This window comes from Rattus norvegicus, chromosome 6 (genome assembly GCF_021556685.1).
Source record: "Rattus norvegicus strain SHRSP/BbbUtx chromosome 6, alternate assembly SHRSP_T2T, whole genome shotgun sequence".
NCBI lineage: Eukaryota > Metazoa > Chordata > Mammalia > Rodentia > Muridae > Rattus > Rattus norvegicus.
The window spans coordinates 28378887-28400047 of record NC_141539.1 but is presented as its reverse complement, the minus strand read 5'-3'; the positions used below and the strand labels follow the sequence as shown (position 1 = coordinate 28400047).

The window sequence follows — 21161 nt, the reverse complement described above, 5'->3', positions numbered from 1 at the left end:
CTGTCTCTGTCCCCACCCCTTCTCCTTCTTTCTTTCCCCTCTACTCACAACCATTTCAGAATGCTAACTCTGCAATGTTTGCTTCTTCTGTGTTCATATAAAATGCATATTGCAGTGGATATAATTTTCATGCTCATAAATGGCGTTGTATTTTATTACTCAGTGCCTCTTGCCCATTTTGCTCAGAGCTCACCCTCTGAGGATCAGCCTGGGCATAGATTGCACCTGTGGCTTCTGACTGCTGTGAGGCTGTCGTATAGCACACCTATGTCACGGTACCAGCGTCTCCTGGCATAAATACTTCACACCATGCCCGCAGTGCCATTGGGAACTTCACAAGCCTGTCCTCTTAGAGCCCCTCTGAGAGTGCTCTTGCTGGATGCGACATATGCCTGGAGTAATCTAAGAGTAGTCAAGTGGCCTTCAGAACATTTCCTTAGGGCACACCCTGTGTGTTTCTTAGATGCCCACATAGGTCCGTCATTTGGCCTTGCTTTGGCTTTTTCAGTCTAAGAGCATAGAGGGATGCTGTCTTATCTTAAAATTTGCATTTTTCCTTTTGTTGTAGAAAGACTGAATCTCTCTTGGCCATTAGAAGAGTCTTTAGAACAGCACCTTGCTCTGTATAGATGTGCGCATGAATATCATTATACATAATCACTTGAGCCAGACTGCTCAAGTGTTGGAAGCAGTGCCAAACACGGTGCCTGGCATATGGCAAAATGTTCAGCGGGCATCTGCTGAATAAACAACTCTTGAAGCCCAAGGAAAACATGTGATCTGGGGTTCACGCAAATTCTGAGCTTGTCCCCGAACATCCTGTGTGGATCATAAGAAGGAACAAGTCCTGTTCATCTACCATCCCCCACCAGATGTGATCTCATAGCAGCCACACACGATCCTCAGTTCTTGGACCACAGTTTGAAGTATTTCTCCAAAGCTTTTGTCTGTCTCCTTCTCACTCGCCCTACACATAACTCTTCCCTTGCTGTAGAGTCCTATCCATCCTTCTACCCTCATTCAAACATCAGTCACTCTTCCAGCAGCCTCTGCTTCTCTCTCTCTGTTGGCCAGGGAGTCAGGATCACTTCCCTGTCTATCCCCCAGTCAGACTACAAGCAGGATTATAGTCAATCCTTTGACTCTGGAAGCCTTTGTACCCACTATTAAGCCAAGCATGGATTGAAAATGTTGGAAACCAATTTCGTCAGTGCTGAGCATGTATAAACATCCCTTGTCATCATTTCCTAAACACAACTTTTTGCATAGGACTTATGTCATGTAGATACTATATATAATATATGTAGATGATTTTGGCATATAGGATGTGTATACTTTATATGTAAATACTATTCCATTTTATAGAAGGATCGTGAGCATCATGGTTTCTAACCCCCATGGGAGGATCCTGGAATCATTCTCCTTCAGATGCCGTATTTCATTTGGATTCTTATATCTGCCTATCACCCATGTTACAGGAACGTAGAGCTGCCTATTCCAAACTTCACTATGTGTCTGTGGGTCTCTCCTCACAGCCCCAGGACCAAATCTTGCTTTGGCAATTAGTTATTAGATTGTTTCCCTTGGTAACCAAATCTCAGATGCTCAAATGCACATTGTTCGTTCATTTGTTTTGATGCAAGGTTTCACTATGTAGTCGGCTGCCCTGGGTATCACTATGTAGATACCCAGGTGGTTCAACGATCTGCTGGCTTCAAAGATCTGCCTGCCTCAGCTTCCTAATGCTGAGATCAAAGGTGTGGGCTACCACACCCAGGGCATTGCTTGCATCCAGAAGGAATTCATAAGCTGCGGGGCCAGCTGGCAGGAAACATCTGTGAGGGTGAGACACAGGGCAGGCAGAGGCTTGCCCACACTTACTTGGCATAGGCTTTCTCCATCAGGCAGGGCCAGAATTCTTGGTTGCCTCTGCGAGGATGCACAAAGCAGAAGTTGTTGCCTACGACAGGCAAGCGGTCATCGATGACTACTTCCACCCACTGACCACACTGCCAGAACTGGAGGAAAGACAAGGATATGTGTGAGGCTCCTGAGCTCCGGTCTCAGCATGCCCTTCCACTGGGGTGCCTTCTCCCCTCAGACACAGGGGCTCAGGAATATGCCTTAGTACTGCCAGGCCAGAAGGGAGTTTCTGCACCTTTCTGACCTAAGCCAAAACTTGTTGGACCATAACTTCCATCTCTCAAATACAAACTCTGTCCAGAGGAAAATCCCAGCCCAAAGAGCATGTGCGTGTCATCGCCAATGACAAAAGGAAAAAGCAAACAAGGCAAAAATCAAGAAAAAAGGTGGAAATAGCTCAGGGAAATTGAGGCAGGGAGGAAGGGTGTGTGGGATGTACTTCGGGTTTGCGATTAACTGTAGCCTGGTTTTGACATATCCTTTGTGAGCTTCAAACAGATCCGGGAGACTCCCGATCTTTCTTGCACATACAGGGCAGCAGGGGGAACATATGTTAAATAACAAGAGGAGTGGCAGATACAGGGCTCTGACAAGGCAGGACAGCTGACCAGGAGCTCAGGGCTCCAGGAAGGAAGCATGACAGACATATTGCAAATGCACCTCAAATAATGAAGACAGAATGGGTGAAGGCCTGGAGGCAGAGCTATGTGGCTGGCTCAGGAGGACTGAACAGTGACAGCCTAACTCTGGCCCTTCTGTCCTTATGTCACACTGGCCTTGCTATTATATGAGAGAAGTGAAACTGCCTGGCGCTCTTACTGCTAAGAGTACAAACGAGCCAGATGTTCCTCTCCAAAGCAGACTGCTCTCATCTTTAGTATTCAACTCTAAATGGTTCACCCGGGGACGTCAGCAAATGAGGAACATTCATTACCAAGCCAGCATTCTGAGTGTCTTTGTTGGTTTCCATCGAGCTGGGTGGAGCATGAGGACTTGCAGCTCAGAGATGAATTGGATGAAGGTATGTGTCTCCCAGGGGGGCTTGCTAAAGTGGAGCGGTTGTGAGCGCTCATCACCCTTTCCAAAGCTGGATGTCTCAGGGTTGTCGCACACACCTGACCACACGCTATCAGGTCACGGATGGAGACAGAGACTGAGGTGTCAGTGGAAACAAGGAAAAGATATTTTCATGGTCATTAACAAGCCAGGGCACTGCAGCTGGCTGGGGCACAACTGGATGAATGTTCCTCCTGAAGCAACCGGCAAGCTGTGTTGGCAGTAAAGCTCGGGAAATAAGGATGCTATTGAAGGCCATCAAGGAGAGTTAAGTGCAGTTCCCAAAGGGTAGACAAGAAGGCCATTCATTCAACTTTGGACTAGTTGCGTATAGATGGAGTGGATAATGTCCAATTGGTAGAACTGTGCCTGGAACTTGGTTTCGCCTCTTACTATCTTATAACCGTCACGAGGCAAGGTACTCACTTTACCTTTAGTCAGTTCCCATCTGTCTAATGATGATAAGATAGAAGAATTATCTAGAAGGCTAAGACTGAGAGACAGTGTGGTTCCGAGGGACTGTGATTTATGACATTTTATGGCTGTTTTGTTTAGCACCCAGAATGGCGTCATGGCAAACAAGGTGCCTTGGGACAAGGGGGCTATTATGGCCACTTTGTCTTAGACGTCAGTCAACATCATCTCATTCTTCTCTCACTAGCAGGGCTGATCAAACATGCTTTCTCTATGCAAGGAGAACACCAGAGAGGATGACTGTTGCAAGGTAAGCGTGTGAGTATGTGTATTCAAGATAAATATTGATAATGTATATACATAATATTCAATACAGACCAAAAAGTAAGCTGACTAGTGGTCAGAAATGTAGCCATGGCTTGTGTTTTCTAGAAGACAGACATATGGATAGTGCTTAAACCCTTCAGAAAGCATGCAGGTGACATTTTTCCAGTGCCATGTGTCTGACAGGGAAATAAGAATTTTTCGGGCCAAAGCGTCTGAGGTACATGGGCACTGTGTTTTCTAGAAGTAGACTCTATCATAGTAATAGGAAGAGACCGACAGAGGTCAGCCCTGTAGTTGATGCTCGGGAGTTTTTACCATGTGTGTGCATGCGTGTGTATGTGCGTGTGCATGTGTGTGTGTATCACAGCATGTATGCAAAGGTCAGAGGACATGTTGTTGAAGACAACTTTCTCCTTTCACCCTGTGGGTCCTGGGGATTAAATACAGGCTACTAGACTTAGGATAAGTGCAGAGGCAGGGTCATTCTACAAACCAAAGGTCTTGGGGTAATTGTTTGGCTTTCTTTGTTACCTAGAAGGGCAGAGTGTGTCATGCTGACTATCTGGTTATGGTAACCCAAGGCATGGCCAAGCAGTGCTGGCAGTGCTATGGTAAGCCTATGCTCAGTTCAGTTCTGGATGTTCTACAGTGCTCTTACTGTAGGTTTTGGATCACTCTCGGCAGCACTGCATCACTAGGGAGCCTGTCAGAAGACCTAGTATTGTCTAGCTGGATTTTGGGAAGTGAGGAACAGAATCAAAAGGAGTTACAGCAATGATGGAGTGAAAAGTAGCAAAAGAAGGAGGCTGGTCTAGGATGAATGTCTCATACACCCTCCGGGAAGAGTATGTATGTATTATACATGTATGCATTTGTGCATATGTACATGTATGTATGTCTGTGTATGTCTGTGTGTGCATACTGCCATGATTGAGCCATCTCCCTAGCCCAAGAATATTTCTTTTAGTTTAGATTTTAAATTTTAAGGGTGTATGTGTGTGTGTGTGTGTGTGTGTGTGTGTGTGTGTGTGTACAGGTGTCCAGAAGATGACATCAACTACCCAGAAACTGGAGTTATGGAGGGTTGAAGCCATTCATGTGGATGGTGGATGCTAGGAACTGAACTATGTCCTCTGTAAGAGCAATATGTGTTGTCAACTGATGAGTCATCTCTCCAGCCCTCAGGAGTAACTTTAGAATCATACACATCTGAATATATCCTAGAGAAATTTCTGAACTCCAGGGAGAAACAGTCCTTTAGAGCCTTATGGTTTGATAGTACAGTATGACCAACACTGGACTTTTCTACAACAATGGAAATTATAAGTCTATGGGACAATGGGGATTTTGAGGAAAAGCAACATGACAGAATAATCCAGTTCCAAATAAGATGCCCTTCACTGAGACCAGATGCATTCTCATGTAACTTGATGATGCAAGGGACTACTTCTCTCTGGTGAAGTTAAATAAAACCTCATGGTCAAAGGAAATGAGGGCAGAAGAGGTTGCCAAGCAATAAGCGTTGAGTGTTCTTTACGAAGCATACCTATATCAGTGACAGTGAGATTGAGAAGGCGTAAAGAAAGACCTAAGAGGATGCATTTGCCTGCGTATATATCCAGTCAGAGGACTCTGCTGCAGTAGGTCTTCTGTAGGTCCTGGGTCTTGAACACAGACCATCAAGCTTGCTTGACTCTTACCTGCTGAAACGTCTTGTTGGCCCACACACAACAACATATTAACAAGAGAATCCCAGAAGCAGCTTTAAGACATTGTATTGAGAAACAGTCCTGCCGATAAAGTATAATTAATAGTAATAATAAAATGATAATAAATATCTGTGGCTGTGAGGACAAATGTTTTAAGATTGTTGTAGCTAGGGATCGTGCTGACTTAGTAAAGCGGTGGTTACCTATTTTCCTCCAAGACAACTGACTTCCCTAGCACTGATGAGTGATCTAGGTTTCCTGTACCTGGTATGTTTTCCCTCGTGTTGAGAATGTTTAAGTCCAATTAGAGAGTTGTTGGTTACCACCAAGGTATGTGTGCCACTACTGCACCCTTTGGGTTATTGCGCCATGCTGGTTCATAGGCATCATGGCTGGGCAGGACTGTTGATTGTCCCCCTCCTTTGGCTGTTTGCATAGAGCTTTCTAGTACTCTGAAAGCTAGTTCTCATACAAGCAAGGATCTATGTATCTATGTATCTATGTATCTATGTATCTATGTATCTATGTATCTATGTATCTATGTATCTATGTATCTATGTATCTATGTATCTATGTATCTATGTATCTATGTATCTATGTATCTATGTATCTATGTATCTATGTATCTATGTATCTATCTATCTATCTACACACACACACACACACACACACACACACACACACACACACACACACAAAATTAGTGAAAAAAGAGGCCGTGAGTTTGACAGAGAGCAAGGAGGGATAAATGGGAGACTTTGAAGGGAGGAAAGGAAGAAAAAGTGAGAAATGTAATTATATTATCTCAAGAAATAAAGTTAAAGAAGAAATATCTCCAAGAGAAACATGTTATATAGACTAAATTAATAGCTATAGAAGAGTTAAAGAAGTCATATTTTGAAAAGATTTGCCTGTTTTTTGGTATGCTTCCCTTTTGGTCTGCTGTGCTGAATGTTTGATTAGCAAACAATACTAAAACTTTTTCAAATAACCAAGGATATAATAGCATCTCAAAGATAGTGTAACTCAAACATGGTTTAAAAATAACATAACACAGAAAATAACTTCACACGGCCCAGGCGCACACATTCTAAGGAAACTCTTAGCAAACTGGGGCTGATAGCATCAGGAAAGCCCCTTACTAAAATCCATAGGAGTGTGAGTTTGACTCTTGTCACTCTGATTCAGGGAATGTGACAAAGCAAAAGAGGAAAATGATGACTAGGGTCGTGAAAAGAGGAGAAACAACTGCTTGAAGATCCAGATTCAATCATAGAAAAAGAAAGAATTTGGTGAGGTGTCCAGAGAGTTTACTATGCAAGAGGTTGTTGCTTCTCTCTTTTCCCAGCAATATCTACTTGGATAGTGGGGAATAAAAGCCAAAAGAACTTCACATTGGCTATACAGTTGTAAAATATTTGAGAATAAATTTAGCAAGAAGGATACAGCACCAATATGAAAACGTAACTGTAACATTTTATGGGCAGGCATAAAATCAGTTCTGAATAAATAGAAAGATATACTTCGTTTCTGGAAAGGAATAATTAAAACAATAAAAGTGTAATTTTTCCAAATTAATACATAAATTACATGCTGTTCTATTCTACATCACAGTGGCTTTTCTGTTTAATTAGACAAAATTGTTTTAAAATTCCCATGGAAGAGAAGTGTGCAGAGATTACCAAGGTATTTGAGCAAAGAGGAATGACTAATGAAGCAGAACTTATCCTCAGATGCTGATTCCCAACCCTGTCATGAATACCACAGTGTGGCACATGGAAGGCAAGAGCTCAATGCTTGTCACCTCTAGGGTACTAGGTCAGTGTTTCTTTCACTAATTGTTATGTACAAGGGCACAGAGTATGCCCAAGGGACTTCTCTACATCCTGTTTCTACCATTTTGATTTCCACACAAGCATCTCAGCTCTCCTCTTCTCTGTGTATGACTGGGCCGTTAAACAAAAAGCAGAACCATGTTATGGAGGAAGTGGAGGAATACTGACACGCAGATGTCACTTTTATCTCAGGCTCCCAAGCCATTAGAATATTCATGACCCGTAAGAGCTTCTCATCCTAGGAGAGTATACTTGCACATACCCGGAAGTGGAAAATCCCAGCGTACTGGTACGAAAAGCTTTGGTTCATCAGGATCTTCTGCAGACACTGCGGGTTCTGGGTCAGAGAACCCAGTGCTGCCAGGAACCAGCAGTCTCCTGGGTGGTGATAAAGTCGTAAGAAGGCAACTGGTCATACCCGGAAATCCCATCCCTTAAATTTTATGGTTCCTGGATACCACATCTTGCTAAGATTACAACACAAATATCAATCTGACATCTTTGAGACCAGAACATTTTCAAATTATTTTAAATTTCGGAATATCTTCACATACATAAAAAATTATATGGGAACGAGACCCAAATCTAAATATAAATTCCTTCACGTTTCACATACATCTCCCTCATACTCATTTCTTATTTCTCCCTCCATTCAGACTTATTTTCCTTAAGTCTTATTTTTCACACATGGGTTTTGACTGTGACCATCCATGTGAGATCAGGTATATAATTTTCTTTTTGTGATACCATGTAGTATTGAAAAGATTTTCAGAGTTTAGAACAGTTAAAATTTGGGGGTTTTGAGCTAAGGATCGTCAACCTCTACTGAATTTTTGCCCAGTATAGGCCCGAGTGAGGAAAACTGGAGAATAAGATTTACTGAGCCAGTTCCAAGCAAGATAAAAAAGAGGTGCTATGCTGGTGGTGTAGGTATTAGGGGAGAGGGTTAGGGCATGGTCTGGTGAGGAATGCCAAGGAAGCCCCAGCTAGACTTTGCCAATTAAGGGGTTCATCTTGCTCCTTGATTCTTTTTCCTAGAATTGCCCAGGGCTGGCATCATAGCATTTAAAAAAAATCACTGAGCAGAGTCAGCTATGATACTTTATACAATTGTAGAAGACACTGCTATTTTCCTTAGCTAATGTTTGCCCTGTTTATTCCTATCCAGGGGACTCTCTAGCCCATGCAGGAGTTTACTTCATTTCCCCTGGAGGGATTACTAGCTTTGACCTTCTCCACAGGTATCAGTGTGAGCCCTTCCAAATACTTGATTTTCCTCCTCTCAGTCCTCTCCCTTACTACCAACCCCATCAATTTTCATGCCAGCTGCTGTGCTCAGAGCAGAAATCACAAAGGCACCCTCAGACACCTTTCTCCAGTTAGAAAGTCCAATGGGCAGATTGCAGGCTAGTAGCAGTATACAGGGCAGTATAGATAGATGGTAGCTAGATACAGGATAGGTATCTATGAACTTGGCTTAAGACCATGATTTCTCATTGAAAACCAAGGCAAAAGGCAGGATGGGAGCCATGGAGTCTTACCCGCTCTTCCTTGTTGGATGTCAAATCTGCTTGCACCTTCCAGAATGAAGTGAGGGGGGCCGAAGGATAAATCCTTACAAAAGACAACGAAAAGCTGTGAGTTTCTTTCCTCCCTTTCTGCATCAGTGTGGTATCAACAATATCATTCACTTTGCCCTTGAGGGATAGAGGTTAATCCTTAAATAGGTGCTTAAAATATGAATTAGGAAACTTTCCTTTGTTCTTCAGGTTTTATGGCTCTCGGGAAAGCAGGTGTCAAAGGGGCGGGCACAAGTTAGGCAATAAACACACAAAGAAACCAGCAAAGGAGCCTCATAAATAAGGTCTGAAGATCTTTTTATCAAGTACTCTCAGATGTTCTGCTCCCAACGAGCCTGTGTTTTATTAGAAGGTTATAAACAAATAAAAGTGAATGATATCCACTCATCAGGTGAGACTTTGAGAAATATCAGGACTTCAGGTTTTCCAAGGAAAGATTCACTGGGGAAACAGCATGCCTGGGAGATCAGCTTTTGCCCACCCTGCCCCTAGCTACTCACAGACTGAGTCTGGGGGACCTCTATCCTTCCCTGGCATCTATCCCACACACATTTGCTAGACACTGTAGAGGAATACTATAGTGTCAATGTGTGACGACATCTGGATGAGTTTGGAGGACTCACAGCAGATGTGTGTATTATGAGAAGTCCTCAGTGGGACCTGCAGGTACTTTCAGGTCACACTTGCATAAAGCTATGGCTCTTACTCCAGGGCCCATCAGCCTTTTGGATTTGTTTCCTTCAAGGAGCCCAGGGGTTTTTCTCTGTGACCTCTCTGTATGGCTCTTAGTCTATTGTTTGGATAATTTGGGAATTGTTTTGCTATTGTTCCCTTTCACACTGACACAAAGTCCTCAGAGAGCAGGGTCTTAGCAGCCCTGGAAGGACAGAGAACTACACTATGTGCAGCCCTTCAGTCCTTCAAGCACTGCCAGGACTTCCCAGTGACAACATGGACCAAGGACTTCGCAAGAAGGTGCACGAGCCTGCATTTTCTCAAGTAAGGGCATCTTAATAGCAGCTTTCCCTTGCTTCATCACCAGTGAACTGATCCCATCTGATGCCAGGAGAGGCAATTTGGCTGTCCTATGGGGCCTCTGTTATAAGCACGGGCAGAGTATACTTAGAAAGGTCTCTAAGTCACATAAGCAGCAAAAGCTGCCCTGAGGGGCCATGTTTCTGTACATTGGCTGGCGAGTGGGGGCACTTCAATGACCATGGCTTGTCACTTCTATTAGGAAAAGGGATTACACGTCTCAAAGGAGGTCTACTATCTGAATGAAAACATCCAGTTCCAAAGCCTCACTCATAGGAATAGGAAAAGAAGGTGGAAGCTCTGGGATGTTGCTCAGTGGTAAAATACTTGCCTTTCAAGCAAGCATGATGACCTGAGTTTGGTCCCCAGGCCCCATGTTAAAGGCTACTCAACAGAAAAGCATGCCTTGTACCTGAAAGCTAGCCAATTGCCAGGGGCTAGTGAAGTCATGGACCTTGGAGGAGAACCTACAACCACCACTTTACTAAGCCATCACAATCCCTAACTAAATATTTGTCCTTGTATTCACAGATAACTATGGTGCTCATCCCTCATCAAAGAAACTTCTCTTTGCAATGGGTGGAGATCATTGAAGAAAACCGCAACTCATCAACTCATCAAAATGCAGAACAGGAGAGATCGAGTGGTGCCCAGGTCCAAGGGATATATCTGTAATACAATCCCAACACCTACGGCTCAGGGATCATTGGGGGGAAAGAGGGATGGGAAGATTATAAGAGCCAGAACAGGAAGTTTGCTGTGAGACTGTATCTCCTAGAATACCAGAGAAACTACAACTATGAAGTCTCCTCAATATGGCTGACTAAACATGAACTGAGCAATGATGGTACCAATAGACGTGTTAACATGGAAGGAGGACAGGTCATGAGGTCCCCAAAACACTACAGGCAACCAAGGAAGGCTGAGAGTGGGAGAAATAGTCTTCTATAGGGAAGGGCCCCTCAACTGCTTATCCAACACTGAATGGTAAATTATAATGTATAAGTAATATTATAGGATCGATTAGGTTGCATTTATATTTCTGGAATATGTATGTGTACAATAATTAAAGAAAATGCCTTGAATTTGAGAGAAAGCAAAAGGAGGCACATGGAAGGGGATAGAGGAAGGAAAGAGAAAGGGGGAATGATGAGATTGTATTATGCTTTCAAATATTAAAAATACTCTTGTTTTAAAAATATATAAATGTAGGTAAAATATATATAGTAAAAAGCCAGATGTGGTTGAGCCTTCTCCTAATCCCAGCACCAGGGAGGCAGACACAGGTGAATATCCGGAGCTAGCTCACCAACTAGCCTGGCCTACTTGGTAAACTTCAGCTGAAAGTGAGAGACCTTATTGTAAAAGTCAAGGTAGATAGATGGTAGCTAAAGATGGAGGACAGCTGAAGTTGCCTCTGGCCTCCATGTGCACATATAACAAGAGAAGGTAGAGAGCATGGAGGTTTGAGGCAGTAGCATGGCCCATCCTGTAGTTATCTTTATCCACTGCTCTGTTCCTCTGTTGCTGCTCCATTGGCTTTGGTCCCACGACTTGCACCAGAAAGTGTTGTGTCTCAAAGGTTTCTGCAGACAGATTGCATATGGAATTTTGCCCTGACATTTCTCCTCAGGTGACCTGGAGACCTTGAACACTTCCTTCTTTGCTGTAGCTCAATTGCCAACATAGTGACAAAATGTAGGGACAGTTGAGAGAATCGGACTGTGAAGCAGGTTGATGACCACCATTTATAACTCATCCACTGAGCACTAGCTGTGGTACCCCTAGGCTAGTCCCTGCAGGCTCCCCACAGACTCACAAAGCAGGATGAGTCCTTCCATTCTGCAAATGAGGAAGGATGTGGAACACTTAACACAGCATCTGACAGGGTGTGTTGTTCAATAATTATTGATTTCTTTCTCCTGTGTGATAGCTGCGAAATTAAAATGGCTATGCTCATAGACAAACCCGTAGCCTCGAATGCATTCATTATTAAACAAGACAGAATCAAACATAAATTAAGCAGTCAATTCATAGATAATAGAAAGAAAGGGACAAAAGTGGGAGGAAGGAAGTGATAAGGAAAACAACCTGTAAGTTATAAAATAAGCCAGAAATACAGCAAGAATAATAAGGTAAATAAATTGTTCTGCTCAGGATAGTGGCTTTACACAGAACTGATCTTTGATAAATAAGCTAAAGAAACCAGAATAAAATTAAAAATAAAAATGAGCGTTGGGAATATAAAAACACAGCAGGAAATTTTGTGTTAATCAATTAAAAATACTAATAACTTTCTGAAAAAAAATTAATGACAAAATGGCTTAAATTAGTAAATTATACCCCCAAATCAATAATCCTGATCAATATTTTTAAGATTTCGAAGGCTATCATCTTAGTACCCCCATTATGTAATTTTCCTGCTGAATTCTCCCACACTTTCACGGGATAAATATGTCCTGTGTAATCTACAGTTTCAGTGTTTAGAAAGAAAGAAAAAAGAAAGAACTGTACTGCCAATTAAGAAGTCGGTGAAGGGCTGGAGAGATGGCTTAGTGGTTAAGAACATTGCATGCTCTCCCAGAGGTTCTTAGTTCAAATCCCAGCAACCATATGGTGGCTCCCAAACATCTGTTATGAGGTCTGATGCCCCCTTCTGGTGTGTCTCTTTTTAAAGTCAGCGAAGCTCTAGGCGAAGACAAGCTACCTTGGGCAGCCTGCTGTCCTAGAGGGACCTCCATTCTCTTGCTGCCTCTGTCAGATTCTTGAACCAGACAAGTAAGCTTCCCTTCCTCTACCCATTTTCCCTGCTCTAAGTCCTCTGGGACAAGCCAAGCTGCTTAAGTAGCCTGCTATCACAGGGGGACCTCCATTCTCCTGCCACCTCTCAGTCTACCTTCATCAGACCTGAAGCTCATGAACCATATAGAACTGCAGGTCTGGAACCTTACAGCCCAAAAGAGTATCAGTCAGAGGTCTGCCACACCAGGGCCACTAAGGACCATGCACCAACCCCCTGTCCCTGCCCCCAGTATGGACTCCAACGAGGACATCCAGGGACCAAAACCATCCAGATGGATAAAGGCCCTAGAAGGAATGCAGTCAACATGAGCCAGTGCAGCATGACACCTTCAAAGCATAGCTATCCCACTAACACAATCCAAACACAAGAAAATGACCTTAAACCCAATCTTATACAGATGATAGGGGTCTTTAAAGAGGAAATAAATAAATCTCTTAGAGAAATCAGAAAAATACATTTAACAGGTGAAGGAAGTAAATAAAACTGTGCAAGACCAGAAAGTAGAAGTTGAAACAACAATGAAAACACAAATTGAGAAATTCCTGAAGCTGGAACACCTGGGGGAGAGAACGGGAACGACAGGTGCACGCATCACCAGCAAAACACAGGTGATGGAAGACGTCTCAGGTGCAGAAGACACAATAGAAGAAATTGATACGTTGGTCAAAGAAAGTGTTAAATCTAAAAAATTCCTGAAACAAAACATCCAGGAAATCTGGGATAGTGTGAAAAGGCCTAACCTAAGAATAACAGGCATAGAAGAAGGTAAAGAGTCCCACCTCCACGGCCCAGAAAATATTTTTTCTAAAAAAACTTTTCTAGCTTAAAGAAAGGGATGCCTATAAACATACAAGAAGCTTATCAAAACCCAGCTAGACTGGACCAGAAAAGAAAATCCTCATACACATAACAATCAAAATACAAAATCTATAGAGCAAAGAAAGAATACTAAGAGTAAAAGGCCAGGTAGCAAACAAAGGCATACCTATCAGAATGACACCCAACATCTCAACAAAGACTCTAAAAGCTATCTATCCACAAATCCAGACCTACAGAAAATACTAGAAAACGCCAATCAAAGAAAAATAACTACAGCCAAGAAAACACAGGAAATAAGTAATTCCATACCAACAAAAACAAGAAAATTGCACACACACACACACACACACACACACACCACCACCACCACCACCACCACCACCATCACCACCACCAACAACAGCAAAATAACAGGAAATAACAATCACTAATATTTAATGTTTCTCAACCTCAATTGACTCAATTCCCCAATAAAAAGACACAGGCTGAGAGAACGGATGTGAAAACAGGATCCATCATTCCACATACAAGAAACACACCTCAGCCATAAAAGAGACATTACCTCAGAATAAAGGATTGGAAAAAAGTTTTCCAAGCAAATGAACCCAAGAAGCAAGCTTGAGTAGCCATTCTAATATCTAATAAAATAGACTTTCAACCAAAATTAATCAAAGGAGACAGGGAAGGACACTTCATACTCATCAAAGGAAAAATCTACCAAGATGATATCTCAATTCTGAACATCTATGCCCCAAACACAATCACTCACATTTGTAAAAAAAAAAAATTTCCTAAAGCTTAAATCACACACATTAATAGTGGGAGACTTCAAAATACCACTCTCACTAATTGACAGAACATCCAGATAAAAACTAAACAGAGAAATGAAGAAGCTAATACACATTATTAATCAAATGGCCCTAATAGACATGTGTAGAATATTTCACCCAAACACAAAAGAATAACCTTCTTCTCAGCACCTCATGGATCCTTCTCCAAAATTGACCATATAGTCAGTCACAAAGCGAACCTCGACAGATACAAGAAAATTGAAAGAACACCTTGTATCTTATCAGACCATCAAGGATTAAAGCTGAACTTCAATAAAGACAGAAACACTGGAAATTCTACACACTATTAGAAATTGGACAATTCCCTACTCATTAATCTCTGTGTCAGGAAAGAAATAAAGAAAAAAATGAAAGACTTGGTAGAATTCAATGAAAATGAAAGAAGAACACACCCAAATTTATAGGACACAATGAAAGTAGTTCTAAGAGGAAAGTTCGTAGCTCTAAATGCCTCCTTAAAGAAACTAGAAAGTTCTCACATCAGTAATTTAAAAGTACACCTGAAAATTCTAGAAAAAAAGAAGCAAGCACATCAAAAGGAAATTGAAGGTAGGAAATAATCAAAATCAGGGCTGAAATCAATCAGTTAGAAACAAAGAAAATAAAACAACAAATCAAAAAAACCAAGAGCTGGTTCTTTGAGAAAATCACCAAGATAGACAAATTAACCAGGAGACAGAAAGACAGTACCCAGATAAAGAAAATCAGTCATGAAAAGGGAGACATAACAACTGACACTGAGAAAGTTCAAAGAATATTAAGTCTTACTTCAAAAATCTGTAGTCCACAAAATTGGAAAGTCTTATTGAAATAGAAGATTTTCTAGATATATTCCACTTACCACAGTTTAATCAAGATCAGATAAACTACTTAAACAGCCCCATAACCCCTAAGGAAATAGAGGCAGTCGTTAAAAATCTCCCAATCAAAAAAAAAAAAAAAAAGTCCAGGGCCAGATGGTTTTGGAACAGAATTCTATCAATATTCAAATGAGCCAACAAAATGGAAACAGAGGAAGCTCATTCTATGAGGGTACAGTCACCCTAATAAATCTAAACCATACAAACATTCAACTTCCTACTGAGATCCCTCTTATGAACATTCATGCAAAAATACTCAATAAAATACTCTCAAACCAAATCCAGGAACACACCAAAGACCACCATCCATCAAGATCAGTAGAATCATCTCAGGGACAAAGGGATAGTTCAATATATAAAAATCTATCAACATAACCTACCATATAAATAAATTGACAGAAAAACAATCACATGTTCATCTCATTAGATGCTGAAAAAGCCTTTGATAAAATCCATCACTCCTTCATACTAAAGGTATTAGAGAAATCAGTGATACAGAGCACATACCTAAACATAATCAAAGCAATATACAGGAAACCAAAAGCCAACATCAAACTAAATGGAGAGACGTTTAAAACATTTCCACTAGATGCAGGGACAAGACAAGGCAGTCCATTCTCTCCCTGTCTATTCAATATAGCACTTGAAATTCTAGCCAGAACAATAAGGCAACCAAAGCCGATCAAGGGGATACAAACTGAAAAGGAAGAAGTCAAAGTATCGATATTGGTGTAGTGTATGATAGTATACATATGTGATCCCCAAAATTCTAACGGAGAACTCCTACAGCTGATAAACACTCTCAGCAAAGTTGTGGAATACAAAATTAACTCAGAGAAATCAGTAGCCCTCCTTTACACAAATGATAAATGGGCCAAGAAAGAAATTAAGGAAACAACACCCTTTACAATAGCCACAAATAATATAAAATATCTTGGTATAATTCTAACAAAGCAAATAAAAGATCTGTATGACAAGAACTTCAAGTCCCCAAAGAAGATATTAAAGATGGAATGATCTTTCATGCTCATGGATAGGTAGGATTAACACAGTGAAAATGGCCATCTTATCAAAAGCAGATTCAATGCAATCCCCATCACAATTCCAACACAAATTTTTACAGACCTTGAAAGAGCAATTCTCAGCTTCATATGGTAAAACAAAAAATCTAGGAGACCCGAAACAATCCTGAACAATAAAAGAACTTTGGGAGGAATCACCACCCCTGACTTCAATCCATACTACAGAGCAATAGTATTTATCATTATTGCATATAATGATACAGAAACAGACTCGTTGATTAATGGAATTGAATCAAAGACTCAGAAATAGACCCACATACCTCTGAACACTTCCTTTTTAATAAAGAAGACAAAACTACACAATGGAAAGGTGAGAGCATCTTCAACAAATGGTGCCAGATGTCTGCATGTAGAAGAATGCAAATAGATCCATACTTATCACCCTGCACAAAACTCAAGTCCACGTGGATCAAGGACCTCAACATAAAACCAGATACACTCAATCTCGTAGAAGAGAAAGTGGGAAATGTACATTGGTACAGGAGACAAGTTCCTGAACAGAACACCAATGGCTCAGGCTCTAAGATCAACAATTGATAAATGGGACCTCATGTAATTGCAAAGCTTCTGTAAGGAAAAGGATACTGTTAAAAGGACAATCATCAGCTCACAGATTGGGAAAAGATCTTAGACAAGCCTACATCTGACAGAGGGCTAATTTCCAAAATTTACAAAGAACTCAAGAAGTTAGACACCAGCAACACAAATAACCCAATTAAAAATGGGGTTCAGAGCTAAACAGAGAATTCTCAACAGAGAAATTTCAAATGACCAAGGAGCACTTAAAGAAATGTTCAAAGTCCTCAGTCACCAGGGAAATGCAAATCAAAATGACCCCGAGATTCCGTTTTACACCCATCAGAATAGCTAAGATAGAAAGCTCTAGAAAAAGCACATCTGTCTAGTATGTGGGGCAAGGAGGACACTTCATTGCTGGTGGGAGTGCAAACTTGTACGACCATTCTGCAAATCATTTTGGCATTTTCTTAGAAAACTTGGATTAGTTCTACCTCAAGATCCAGCTATACCACTCCTGAGCATACACCCAAAAGATGCTCCAACATCTCAGAAAGACATTTGCTCAACTATGTTCATAGCAGCTTTATTCGTAATAACTAGAGACTGGAAACAACCTAAATGGCCCTCAACTGAAGAATGAATCAAGAAAATGTGGTACATCTACACAATGGAATACTATTCAGCTATTAAAAATCAAGACATCATAAATCTTGTAGGCAAATGGATGGAACTTGATGATGTCATATTGAGTGAGGTAACCCAGTTCCCAAAGGACATGTTTGATATGTATTCACTTACAAGTGGACATTAGCCAAAAAAAAAAAAAATACAGGTACCATGTTATACTCCATAGACCGAAAGAAGCTAAACAAGAAGGCCCAAGTGAGGAAACTTGAATCTCACTTAGAAGGGAGAATAAAATAGTCCAAGTGGATGGAGAGATCTGGGTGGGAGAGGGAATGGGGAAGGGAGTGGCAAGGTTCAGGATCAGGTGTGAGGAAGGGCAGGAAATTTGGTTAGAAGGCCACAAAAATGAATGGAAATCTGAAGCGTTCTGGGGTAAGGTGGTAGGAGACATCTTTAAGATGAGACATGGCCTGGGGCAAGGGAGGTGCCCAAGAATCAATGGGGATGACCTTAGCTGTGATTCATTACATTGGGGATGTGGAGCCTGAAGAGACCACCTCCTGTATCTAGACACAAACCCCAGTGGAGTGAAAGAGACATCAACACACACACACACAGAACCTTTAACCCAAAGTCTATCCTGTCTACAAGTAATGCAGTCACACGGGATGGAGCAGAGACTGAGGGAATTGCCAACCAATGACCAGCCCAACTTGAAATTAATCCCATGAGCAAGTACCAATCCCTAACACTATTAATGATACTCTGTTATGCTTGCAGACAGGAGCATGCTGCTCTCTGAGAGGCTCTACCCAGCAGCTGATTTAGACAGATAGAGACGCCTACATCCACTTGGTGGATGGAGCTTGGGGATTCTTACTTAAGAATGGGAAGATGGATTGTAGGTCACAAAGGGGAAAGGAACAACATAGGGAGACCAACAGACTCAACTAACCTACACCTTTGGGGCTCTCAGAGTCTGAACCACCAACCAAAGAACATACACAGGCTGGTCCTAAGCCTCCCTGCATATAAGCTGCTCATATGTAGCAGATGTGAAGCTTGAGCTTCATGTGGGTCCTGAACAACTGGAGTGGGGGCTATCCTAAAAGCTGGTGCCTGTATGTAGGATGTGTTCTACTAGCTGGACTGCCCTGTCTTACCTCAGTGGAAGAGGAAGTATATAGCCTCAAAGAGACTTGAAGTATCAAGCTGGGGGAGGGAATATGGGGGGGGAGCTACCAGAGCAGAGGGGAAGTGGAGGGGTGGGGGGAAAGGATTGTGGGATGGTGCAACAGGGAGGGGGTCAGGGACTGAGATATAAAGTGAATAAGTAAAAAAAATTAAAAAAGAGAAGTCAATGAAATCTTATATATAACATGAGAGTAAACACACATGCACACACATATATATATACATGTGCACACATGCTGACATCACAGACCAGATAGACTTAGACTAGCTTATCATCAAGTAGAAATGTATGTAGGAATGAAAAAAATGCAAGAATAGTTTCATTTTGGAATTCGAAATAACAGAAAATAGCACTACAAGGGCCAGAAGGAGGAAAATTTAGATCCCTTAGCTAAATATTATGAAGGTATTTGAAAAACACACATCCTTTTACCAAAATAATGGAAGTTTACAAGCAAAGCAAAACAAAACAAAAAGAAAAAACAAACAGAAAGCAATACCAAAAAGAAGAAGAAGAAGAAGAAGAAGAAGAAGAAGAAGAAGAAGAAGAAGAAGAAGAAGAAGAAGAAGAAGAAGAAGAAGAAGAAGAAGAAGACGACGACGAGGAGGAGGAGGAGGAGGAGGAGGAGGAGGAGGAGGAGGAAAAGGAAGAGGAAAGAGGAGTGGGAGGGGAGTGGAAGAGGGAGGGGGAGGGGAGGGAGGGGGAAGGAGGAAGAGGAGGGGAGGGAGGAGGGGGAGGGGGAGAGGAGGGGAAAAGTATATAGAAAAGTAGTTAGGAACAGAATAGACCTGAAATTAATAGCCAACATCAAGTTTCCTAGAAAACAATGGTACTGATTGGGTCAAAGGTGGGCACAATCTCTACAATTCCTGTCCCCTAAGGGTCTGCCTCATGCCTCATGCTGGGTCTGAGAGCCTTAACCCTCATCAGAGAGGGAAGGTAGGATGGGGCATGGTGATGATCCTCAGAGGCATCTCAGGTTGTACATCTGGCTTTGCAGAGAAAAGCACATAGAGAACCTGTGTAACTGTGGCTAAGAAAGAGCAAGCTCGGCCCGGGAAAGTCCCAGGTTAGCAGGTGGCCTTAGCGAGCCAGGGCAGTGGGGGAAAGGTTTGTGATAAGATCCTAGGACAGATCTGTGCCAAACTACCACAGGGTGGTGACGCAGGATCAGCTGGTGGTTTTGTAGACCTGAGGTCGTGGAGCCGTGCCTTCCACACCCGTGAATCATTAGTTCAGCCAGCGGTAGCATTCAAGATCCAAAGCAATCCTGTGGCGTGAGACCCGTCAGGTGCAAGGAATCAGGCCCAGAGGAGTTTAGTGCTATGTTCCAGGTCCGGTGCTATGTTCCAGGTCCGTTTGCCACATGAGTCTCTCTTCCCCTCCCAACATCCTAGTAGCTAAAGTCTTTCCCGGCTTGAAGTATTTGATTCTGTGAGACAGACAGAATCTTTGAGGCTCAGAATATTCTCCCTCCCTGGGTGTGTTTGTCCGAGAAGGGGTGGGTGAGATTCCTATTTGAATTGGTGGGCTCAGTAACTCAGTCTCCCCTCCTAGTGTGGGTGGAAACATCGAAACTGATCGACCCATCAAGTGTCTGACTATAACAAAGGGGAGAAAGAATTTGTTCTCAGCTTGAGATGACAAAATGATTTTCTCCTGGTCCTGGTCAGATGGGGAATCACACCTCTGGGTTTCCCGGCTCTCACTCCCCTGACTTAAGACTTTCCCCTGTCTCTAGGAAGCAGACTGCATATCATGGTGTTGCTCAGCATTCCTAACTTTGTAATCAATACTTTGCCACACATTTCTCCTTGAAAATTCATAAATGGGTTAAATATAGATTTATTACTATATATGAGCATATATTGTCAGTATGGATATTGACAAATCATTGAGACTATATAATCATATATCAATGCTATATGGTACGTGCACACATATAAGTATACATTATAAATTTTGTCATGTATTTGGAAAATCTGAATAATAACATAAGCCACCAATAATCCTTAAACTAAGTAACTGTTGAATTAAGTAATCATAATGACTTCGGTCTAGGCCGTAGATCCCTCTCTCCAAGCCAGGTTTGGATTTGCTCTCTGCTATATTAGAAACCTATATAATGCAGATCTTGGCAAACACCCTACTTGAAGTGGTCATGGAAGTAAGTGTTCTCCATTGTCTTTAGAGGTGTCACCCCTGTATAAGAGCATTTGCCTCACAGTATTTTCTTTGAAGACCTCTCATGAATTTCCCACACAAAGTACTGATCTCGTGGAAGGGACATGGATGGTAAATAGTTACCTTTACACAGCTGTGACTAAAACGCCTGGGGAAAACTCAGACGAGGAAGGGTTTATTATGGAACCCAGTTCGGGAAGTTGGTTTATCGATAGCCTTAGTAATAACATGGTGTAGTGATGTGGTTGTTGGAGGATGTGAACAGGAAGCAGAGACGAGTCAAGGCATTGGGGACCAGGCATAAATGTCAAAGGCATGCCCCTCAATGACCTACTTCTTCCT

The 21161-nt window shown here is 41.9% G+C and overlaps 1 protein-coding gene and 1 long non-coding RNA gene across 17 annotated transcripts in view; one reads left to right on the top strand and one right to left on the bottom strand.

Moving 5' to 3' along the window:
• Positions 1 to 21161, bottom strand: part of Capn13 (calpain 13) — an 88427-nt gene that overhangs the window by 46153 nt on the left and 21113 nt on the right. For all 16 annotated transcript variants that reach the window (XR_015621981.1, XR_015621986.1, XR_015621980.1 and 13 more), the window contains 3 exon segments: positions 8806 to 8878; positions 7527 to 7642; positions 1882 to 2018 (listed from right to left, as the gene is read on the bottom strand). Coding sequence is in view for 8 of the 16 variants with exons in the window: in XM_087553671.1 (XP_087409797.1) it covers positions 1882 to 2018; positions 7527 to 7642; positions 8806 to 8878 (326 nt within the window). In the remaining 8 variants the exon portion in view is untranslated.
• Positions 2735 to 11846, top strand: LOC148005101 (uncharacterized). The gene is made up of 3 exons (XR_015622235.1): positions 2735 to 2944; positions 3644 to 3703; positions 10411 to 11846. It is a non-coding gene; the product is annotated as an uncharacterized LOC148005101 (long non-coding RNA).